The sequence below is a fragment of the Leuresthes tenuis genome, unplaced genomic scaffold (genome assembly GCF_036924035.1).
Source record: "Leuresthes tenuis unplaced genomic scaffold, fLeuTen1.0.hap1 SCAF_5, whole genome shotgun sequence".
NCBI classification, from domain to species: Eukaryota; Metazoa; Chordata; class Actinopteri; order Atheriniformes; family Atherinopsidae; genus Leuresthes; species Leuresthes tenuis.
In genome coordinates, this window is record NW_027325359.1 from 37,525,769 (window position 1) to 37,536,099 (window position 10,331).

The following is a 10,331-nucleotide window of genomic DNA, read 5'->3' on the forward strand; positions in this document are numbered from 1 at the left end:
ATGGAAGAAGCCCAGTCACCATGTAATTAATGGTTTATTTGCACAGTAACTGCTATTCAGGTGCTGTGAATTTTAATCAAAGTTTTGGTGTCTTCACATCTTTATTACTGCTGGTGTTAAATGTCTGTGTCGCTTTGAGAATCCAATATACAAAATAATCAATTTCTTATTGATTTAATTATGTTATTTTCTCAGTAATTCCACTTTTGAAATGTTAGTTTTTGTTAATTTTTTTTAAAGACTCACACTGGACCTGTGATAATATTAACACCATGTATGGTAGATTTAAATAGCCCAAATGTCTCTTCCATAAAGGCAACATGGGTGCTAATTTTGGCCTAAGTTCAGCGTAATACATTTTTATTTGTTAATCAACTTAAATTAACATCCAGGTCATTTCCAATTCAGTCCAACTGCATATGGGAATGATGTAATCAGACATGTATCTCGCTTTGCCGCTTTTATCCACTGAGCAGCAGAAAAACAGCTGGTTTAATGGCCGCAGACTGACTTGCTGGAAAAAACACAAAACGCATCAGATGGCGAAGAGCCATTTCGCAATCGACAGTACCGGATGAGTAAAGACATACGAGTAAATGGATTTCTGCCAATGACAGAAATAGCTGGAATCCAGACTTAAAGGGGAACGCCGGTATTTTTAAACCTGGACCTTATTTCTGGCATGAAATACGTTCATCTACTCACTGAGAACAGTTTGGCGAAAGTCGGGGTCCTTCGGGAGCTATTTAGAAAACTCGTGATAGGCGTATATTCATATAACGGAGTGAACGGGGCTTAGACGATGCAGCCTGTAAATAAAGCATTATCTGTCTTTATTTCACCAATACTTTAGGAAGCATGAATCAATGAACGAGTACTATAGCTCTGGGTGGCATGTTGGGTTAGGTATGGTCTGATCTTTCTTATGTTTAGCAATGCGAAGCGGCATGAACGAGCAACAGAGATCTTTCAAGGTTAGTTGGTCATCAATCATGACATCCAAGTTTTTCACTACCTTTGATGGAGCCAGAGATAGAGATTCAGTTTGGATGCAGACGCTGTGGTGTATGGTTGCTTTGGCTGAGAAGACAAGCAGTTCAGTTTTAAGGAGGTTAAGAATGATAGTTAAGAAAGGAGGTTGGAGATGATGGGCTTTCATCCATGTTGATATGTCAGAGAGACAGTCTGAGATTCAGCTGAGACCGTGTGGGAATGACAGATAGAGCTGAGTATCATCAGCATAACATTGGCTGTTCCTACCCTGCTCCACTGACAGACTGAGGAGATCGTTCTTCCCCCACCCAATGAGACTCTTTAACTCCACGACGGGGGAAAGCGTAAACTCCTACACCCACAGTTCTGCACTGCAATTCATTTCAATTCAGTTTTATTTATACAGCACCAAAAAAATACAACAAATGTCATCTCAAGGCAATTAAATAATATACTCGAATTCAAGCCAATTGGAATAAAATTCATTGTAATCATAATCCAATGAAATCCAATTAATTGATTTAAAAATAATCCAATTAATTCATATGGAGCCAATTCAAAAATAATATCCGAGCTAAGGAAACCAACAGATTGGACCGAAACTTGTCTTCAGTCCAATCTCCCGTCCTGAGCCTGAGGGACTGTGGAAAGGAACGACTCCCTTTAACAGGAAGAAACCTCTGGCAGAACCAGGAAGAAACCTCTGGCAGAACCAGAACCAGGAAGAAACCTCTGGCAGAACCAGACTCAGGAAGGGTGGCAATCCGCCTCGACCAGCTGGGGTTTGAGAAGACAGAAAAGAGGGAAAAGAGGAGGAAAAACACCATAAGGCTGCACCACTCACAGCACCCTAACAAAACATGACTGTTTGCACGGGACTTTTAAATCATCAGCACTGCACTGGACAGTCAAATGATCTCAGTGATCTATCTTAAGTTCGTCCTTTTTCACTCAAGTTCTTCCTTTTCAATATGATTGCCCTCAAGTTTTTCTCTTTAATGTTTGTAAGTTACCTTTAGTTTAGGTATAAAGTTAATATATCGGCCTTTTACTTAAATTTATGTTGTTGAACACTGCTGGAAACTGAATTTCCTTCTGTAATGTATAAAGTTTTTATTATTACAACCAGAATGTCGATGTGGGATATGTTCATATTACTGACAAATCCTTCTTTGTCTTTGTCTCCTAATGTAGAAAAGAGGTACATATAAATATCATAAACCAAATTTCTGGCCATTTATTAATGACCTGACATGACAGCACAGAGGGCCACAGGCCAGGGATACCTGCTGAGAAAGAGAAACAAGTTAATGACAACAATAATTTCATATGTACATGGAGAGTAAAGAGAGCAGAGGGAGGAGAGGTGCATCATGGCAGCTCCCCCAGCAGGCTGGGCCTATAGCAGCAGAACTATGGGATGTTTCAGGCTCACCTGAGCCATCCCTAACTATAAGCTTTATCAGAAAGGAAAGTTTCAGCCTGATCTTAAAGGTAGAGAGGGTGTCTGCTTCCTGAAGCCAAACTGGCAGCTGGTTCCACAGAGAGGGGCCTGATAACTGAAGGATCTGCCTCCCATTCTGCTTTTAGGAGCCTGATAACTGAAGGCTCTGCCTCCCATTCTGCTTTTAGGGGCCTGATAACTGAAGGCTCTGCCTCCCATTCTGCTTTTAGGAGCCTGATAACTGAAGGCTCTGCCTCCCATTCTGCTTTTAGGGGCCTGATAACTGAAGGCTCTGCCTCCCATTCTGCTTTTAGGGGCCTGATAACTGAAGGCTCTGCCTCCCATTCTGCTTTTAGGAGCCTGATAACTGAAGGCTCTGCCTCCCATTCTGCTTTTAGGAGCCTGATAACTGAAGGCTCTGCCTCCCATTCTGCTTTTAGGGGCCTGATAACTGAAGGATCTGCCTCCCATTCTGCTTTTAGGGGCCTGATAACTGAAGGCTCTGCCTCCCATTCTGCTTTTAGGGGCCTGATAACTGAAGGATCTGCCTCCCATTCTGCTTTTAGGGGCCTGATAACTGAAGGCTCTGCCTCCCATTCTGCTTTTAGGGGCCTGATAACTGAAGGCTCTGCCTCCCGTTCTGCTTTTAGGGGCCTGATAACTGAAGGCTCTGCCTCCCATTCTGCTTTTAGGGGCCTGATAACTGAAGGCTCTGCCTCCCGTTCTGCTTTTAGGGGCCTGATAACTGAAGGCTCTGCCTCCCATTCTGCTTTTAGAAACTCTGGGAACTACAAGTAAACCTGCAGCCTGAGAGCAAAGAGCTGTATTCGGAAAATATCAAAGAATGAGATCTGTAAGATATTATGTTATGAATATGAAGATGTTTTTCAGACCTAAGTTTTCAAAATAGTCTTGGGACTTAAACAGTAATTGTGATTCTGATTTTGTACCATCATGTAGTTTTCACAGATCTCCAATATGTTTTCACATCATTCATGTTTAATATCTCTTACCAGGGGCAACAGACAGTATCTCTAAGTACTTACTGCTGTCTCAGGCAGCTGAAGTTCGAGCCAATGCTTCTACTATCAATGCTGGCAGCCCAGTGGAAACTTCTGCCGTCCTCCGTCAACTCATAGAGGACAAACTCAACGAGACCAAAGAGGAGTTCCTGAGGGTGCACTCTGAACATGCCCAGAGACTAGATGACCTAGCAGGAGAGCTGCAGACTTTGGACTTATCAGAGATCAGCCATAAGGTGGGAGAGCAAAACCTTTTTTATTTCTGTTGAAATTGTCTTGGTTTGGAAATCCGCAATCATAGCGAGAATTTCTTTGTCCAGTTGTTCAATTTACAAACTGCAGGCAACGTATCTATGATGCGTGGCTTTTATCAGGATGGTAACCTCACCGTCCAGATCTACAGTAAGTCTTATACTTCAGGCTGTTAAGCAACTGGTTTAGAGAACCCAAAAGCAGAAGACATAGGCCAATAATTTCCTTTGCAAATGTGGGTTTATTAGTGAAATATTAAAATGCAACAAGTACATCCCTCCAGAGTCATATTGGATAAATTTGCCAGCACACTTTTCCCTCCAGCGTTTTGTTGCGTAATTTCATAAATTATAAGGATTTACAAGAAGTTCTCACTGTCTAAATAAACCGTAATTAACCTTGTATGTATGGGCAGAGTCAGACTGGTGGGTTCCTTCTATGTAGTTTATTGGTAGCTTTTTATATAGCTTGTTATATCTTCATTTGTAAGTCGCTTTGGATAAAAGCGTCTGATAAATGCATAAATATAAACATATAACGGAGTGAAAGGGACAGAGACGATACAGCCTCTAAATAAGGCATTATCTGTCTTCATTTCACCAATACTTTAAGACGAATGAATGAATGAATGAACGCGTGCTATAGCTCTGTTAGCTCATAGCTACTGTTATGTGGCTACTTGCAGCTATAGGAGAGCTAACGGAGGGAATTCTACACACACCTCTACTGGGACCACTTCATCCACTTCATAAAGACAAATAACCCAGTTTGAAATTGATCTCTTATCGGCCGTCGGATTGAAAAAATGGCCGATCCTGTGCGTGAAAATGCTGAAAACCGGCACCGATAATCGGTCTATCCCCACTGATGATGGTGGAAAACAAAAGGTTTATCCAAATTGGCTGCAACATTTCCAAAATGCATCAGAGGAGACGATGCAGCTGACAATTTGTGAACTGATCCAGCACCTATAAATAAGCCCAATACAAACAAAAGAGAGAGACGTGGAGATCCTGACTGTGGAGGAGGAGCTGTTCATGCAAACGTTGTGACACAACCACCCCTTTGTTCTGGGAGTCTTCTGCAACAATACACTGGAAAATCCATTGTTACCACAAAACAAAGCATAGTTTGCCTTGTGCTAACCTATTAACCCACAGTGTTTAATCTGTTCAAATTCTGACCACATAATTCAGCAGAGCAAAAAAAATAACTCTGCAGAGTATTAGTGATATGTCGTTGTCCTGAACTTTGAGACTGAGATTTCCACCCATACTGTTAACTATATATACTATAGTATATATATATATATATATATATATAAATTTTTACTTCACCCTTATCGCAAGAATTTGTGTTATGTGTCAACAGTGTTAACACTGAATCTGAATGCAGGTATTTCAATGAGCTTAGGAGATCACACATTTTACCCCAGTTTTTTTCTTTTTTCTGTCCAATTCATTCAGACTTGTGGGAGTCCCTCATCTGGTCAGGACTCATGCTCGTCTTTGACCTGTGGTGGTTTGGGCTGTGTAGACTCTGAGGGGAAAGCCAGGTGTGGGGGAGAAGGGTGTAATGGCACACTTATGACAGCCATCAGCGTTTTCACGAAGGCTCGAAAGTCTGAAGAGGAAATCATCAGTGCCATGGAGGAAGTGGAGAAACTCTCCAAAATGGTGAGTCTCTGGAGTCCGAGTCTGTGATTGTGGCATAGGAGAACTGTGAGGAACTTTCTTAATTATATTTGTCCTAAGGTGTCGGAGGCAAAACTGCAGGCCGATGAGGCAAAACTCAATGCTCAAAATGTCCTGATGAAAACCAACAGAACCAAACAGAAAGTGCACCAGAGCAATGAGGAGCTGCGGAGCCTGATAAGACAGATCAAAGACTTTCTCACACGTAAGTCTCACCTTTTGTTCAACTAATAAAGCAGTTTGAATATGAGGTCATAAGGTACTTCATATGTTTAGAATCATATGACTTCCTTTCCGTTTGACACCAGTGTGCAATGAACCTGGATGCTGAGGACTTTAAAGAATGTTGCGATCAAGCATTCAGACATACTTGTATCCTGTCATTCCTTCTTTGTGGTCAACTTATTCTGACCCTGTTTGTGGTGTTTCAGAGGATGCTGCAGACCTGGAGAGTATCGAACTTGTAGCTAGTCGGGTACTGGATATGCAGATGCCAACCACACCGGCTCAGCTCCAGAACCTTACTGACGAGATTCGACAGAAGGTGGTAGAACTGGGAGATGTGGAGACCATCCTGCAGCAGAGTGCTGAAGACATCCAGAGAGCGGAGAACCTGCTGGACCAGGCCCGTCAAGCCAGGTTAGTTGCAGCTCTCAACCCACGACTAGGTATGGGAATTGTTAAGAATTTAGCAATTCTGATTCCATTATCAATATCGCTTATTGATTCGGTTCCTTATTGTTTCTCATATCTATTATTATCCAGTTATATATAGTACAAATATAGTACAAATGGCTTTGGTTGCACCCATCCATCCATTATCTGCCGCTTCTTTGGCGGTCGGGTCACGGGGGCAGTCGCTTGAGCAGAGAAACCCAGACGTCTCTGTCCCCGGTCACTTCCTCCAGCTCTTCCACAGGGACCCCGAGGCGTTCCCAGGCCAGCCGAGAGACTTAGTCTCTCCAACGTGTCCTGGGTCTCCCCCGGGGTCTCCTCAGTGGGACGTGCCCTAACCCTTCCCAGAACACCTCAGCAGGGAGGCGTCCAGGGGGCATCCTAACCAGATGCCACCTCATCTGACTCCTCTCAATGTGGAGGAGCAGCGGTTCTACTCCGAGCCCCTCCCGGATGACTGAGCTTCTCACCCTATCTCTAAGGGAGGCCCAGACACCCTGCGGAGGAAACCCATTTCGGCCGCTTGTATTCGCGATCTTGTTCTTTCGGTCTCTACCCACAACTTGTGACCATTGGTGAGGGTAGGAACGTAGATTGACCAGTAAGTAGAGAGCTTCGCCTTCTGGCTCAGCTCCTTCTTCACAACGACGGGTCGGTGCAGAGCCCGCAACACTGCAGACGCTGCACCGATCCGCCGTCAATCTCCTGTTCCATTCGTCCCTCACTGTGAACAAGACCCGAGATACTTGAACTCCTCCACTTTGGGAAGGATCTCAGGGCATTCCACCCTTTTCCCGATTTTGGTTGCAGTAAATGCACCAACATTTTATCTATTTTCTTTGTCATTTTACTTTTCCATGCCTCGATGATAGGGGTAGCTACAGGTATGCGGGAGCCTGCCTCACTCTTGCAGTCCTCGTCAACTAAATGTTATTATCAGATGTAAATCATTCAAACAGTATGTTGCTGACATTATTACAATCAACAGGACCTGGAAGTTATACGTTAATTGTGTGGTCACAAGAATGGGGGTCTTTTATTAATTATATTATTATTACTGTTGCTGTTATTAACGACTGGTCTGCTCAGACTCCTGGGAGAGGTGCTTGTTTCCTGCCGTTTCCATAGAGATAGTGGCACGCCAGAGAAATGTATTATTAATTTTCAGCGTGATAAATACAATGTGTGGCGGGAGTGCGTGACAAAAGACTGAAAAGTGAGACTTTCCCGCCCAATGCGTGAGACCTGAGAGCCCTGCGTTGCCTGGGTAATTGCCAACATTCTGTGCCAAAATACAAAGCGTGCACATGATCGCGCAAAGCGTCAGACTTTAGCAGAACCTATAAACGGGATCGTTAGGCAGGCGATCCACAGAAAAATTCCACAGAATCGAAATACTGGGAGGCAGCTCTCTTTGAGAACCGGTTCTCGATTCCCATCCCTAACCATGACTGTAATACCTTCACATAATCTGCTACTTCTGTCCCAGACAATTAAGTTTGAGAAACTTTGGAAAATGTTGGTAGACCCCCAATTAGATCTAGTGTATTCAACAATGATCTATCTTTCTAACCTTTGAACGACTCTTGTGTAATGAAAATCTTCAGATTTTTGTATGTGGATTTATGTCTTCTGAAATATATGCTCTGAAACAAACACCTTGTCTGTAATAAGAGTGATAAAATGTCCTTCTGCATCCCCAGAGAGGAGGCAAATGACGTAAAAGACTCTGCAGAGAAAGTGAAGCAAGCTCTAGAAGAAGCTCAGAGAGCTCAGACAGTCGCCAGTACCGTCATCTTGCAGGCTTCAGCTGACATCAGGAATACCAATGACCTGCTCTCTTACGTTAGTACCGTCTGTCACCAACCTAATGTAAAGATTATCTGATTGATAATTGTGCTGGCAGAAAGGTGACATCTGCATGTCCGTATTGTGTTCAGATGGAGTCGGAGACAGCAAAGACTGAGTTAAAGCTGTTTAACGCGACCCAGAGACTGCAGTGGCTTGAGCAAGATGTGCTGCTGCTGAGGGACAAAGCGGAGAATGTCACTCTGAGCAGCAAATTGACTAATCAGGATACTGCAGGCATCGAAAAGATTGCAGAGGAGGTCAAGAAGGTAAGCTTATATTTGTGGTTATCATAGTTTATATTTTTATGTTTTCACTAACTCTGTGTATGTTTTTAGGACCTGGAGTCGGAGGTGAAGCAGAAGTACAGCACAGTAGAAAGGTTAATTGAGCATAAGGCAGGTGGTGTGGCTGATGCTAAGAAGAGGGCGGAGTCACTGCAGAAGGAAGCCAAAGAACTGCTGCTGCAAACTAGTGACAAGTTGCAGCAGCTTAAAGGTGAGACCACACTGCCCAGCTCCTCCCCCAGGATGTACAATAAAACAGAAAACACGTTGTTAACTTTAGAATTTCACAAGTCAGTTTGAAAAATGACAGTGTTTATGTCAGTACTATCAGAGTGTTTAGTTAAACTGTTTTTTTCATGTTATCAGTGTCCTATTTTGGAGGAATAGATCTGAAGTTCAAAGTCAAATACTTTTTTTTTGCGCTGTTTCAGATCTGGAAAAGTCATATGAAGACAACCAACGGACTCTAGAGATGAAAGTAGAGCAGCTGGTGGATCTGGAGACAGCTGTAAAGGAGCTGCTTCAGGAGATCAGCCAAAAGGTAGCTGTATACAGTACCTGTTTGTTCTAAAATTGGATTTCATTTATAGGCCCGGACTGAGTTGAAATAAATTAGCCTTTTCCATTTGTATCCAGGATTGAAGTTTTTTTTTTTTGCTTATTTCCAATTTATACATGTAATCTTTTGGTTTCTGAAGTATTTGATAGCACAGTAAGTCTGACCATCAACATATAAAATTGATCACTTCACAATATTGTATTAAATTTTTTTACAAATATTTTGAGCAAAATATTCTGTAATCAAACATTATTGCAATTCAATGGTTTCCAATAGTAAATTTGTATCTGTGTTATTGTTTTTGCAAATGTAATAGAATAATCTTAATCATTTGACCTGAATTTAACAGAAAATTGTATGTCTTAAAATGAATGTGTATACCATGTGACTGCAATTTTTAAAAAAAAAAATTTATTCATGATTTAAATTTACAGTTTGACTTTATTAATAAAAACATTTTAATTAAATACCACCCTGTGTTCTGCTGCATTATTCTGTTTAAGTTGTTGATCCCTCACCACATGAAGGTAATGTGTAGTCATTAAAATAGGGTTAGTAATGACCAAGTAATAATCAATACTGAATTTCATTCCAGCCCAGTTTATCCACCAGTTTGACTGTCGCAGCCCTATAAGATAAGATAGAACTAACCCCTAACCCTCCCAAAGGAAATTCCTGTGCCAGATAGCTCCAGAATTACAATATATCTACCTCTTACCTGAACCAGGGTTTGTATCCCCACCCTGCTATGACTGGTGTGCAGTTGGTGAGAGGCTGGGGCAGCTTGTGGTTGTGGAAAAAGTATGGTTGTTGTGGTGTGAGGAGCAGTGATGGCTGGCATTAGGGGAGTGATTGCTGTGTAGCCTCCTGCAGGTGTCTTGGGCCAAATTAGATGAAACACTGATGAAAGGAGGTTCCCATCTGATGACCCCAATGACATGTTGGTCAGCACTGCTCAATGGTCTATATAGGGATTATAGGGAATTATTGACTGAGTCTGGTCCTTTTTTTTCTGTTTACCTTGAATACAGCACAGCATTGTATTGTATGTATAAAATTGTAAGTGTAATGAGTAGAGAAGCAAGATACATTAAATACAAAATTAAGCGGATAATGGCAATTTTCATTGATGGTAATGTTTGCTGTCCTACTGACATTGTATTGCATCACATAATAAATGTAATTGTACATGTTAATAATAAAATTAATAATACTGCAAAGTGAAAGAATTTAGTAAAAATATTGCACAACATATAAAACATGATGTAATATAGAGGTATATTGCAGATGATATTGAATTTCACATGATTTAAGATTAAGAAGTGTAAACGTCCTGTAGGACTGATAACCCCCCCCCATCCCTCCTCTCATCTCCATCTGCACTCCTCACATCGCCCTTTCTCTCCCTCCATTTCATGCCCTTTCCTGACCGACAACCCAGACCACTGCCTGCAGCATGCTTGACCACTGGATGAAACAGGTAAACTGAGTGTCCCCGATAGCCTGTTTTACCAGGAGGGGTTTAAAAATGTCATGGTTTTAGCTAAAAACACCAAA

The 10,331-nt window shown here is 42.0% G+C and overlaps 1 protein-coding gene across 1 annotated transcript in view; it reads left to right on the forward strand.

Moving 5' to 3' along the window:
- lamb1a (laminin, beta 1a) overlaps window positions 1-8,854 on the forward strand; it is a 37,951-nt gene extending 29,097 nt beyond the window's left edge. Inside the window, exons 26-33 of the mRNA XM_072385354.1 lie at window positions 3,454-3,695; window positions 5,178-5,387; window positions 5,466-5,610; window positions 5,837-6,044; window positions 7,784-7,925; window positions 8,021-8,197; window positions 8,267-8,426; window positions 8,647-8,854. Of these exons, the coding sequence (XP_072241455.1) occupies window positions 3,454-3,695; window positions 5,178-5,387; window positions 5,466-5,610; window positions 5,837-6,044; window positions 7,784-7,925; window positions 8,021-8,197; window positions 8,267-8,426; window positions 8,647-8,786 (1,424 nt within the window). The 3' untranslated portion in view covers window positions 8,787-8,854. The remainder of the gene's footprint in view (window positions 1-3,453; window positions 3,696-5,177; window positions 5,388-5,465; window positions 5,611-5,836; window positions 6,045-7,783; window positions 7,926-8,020; window positions 8,198-8,266; window positions 8,427-8,646) is intronic.
- Window positions 8,855-10,331: the final 1,477 nt, after the last annotated feature.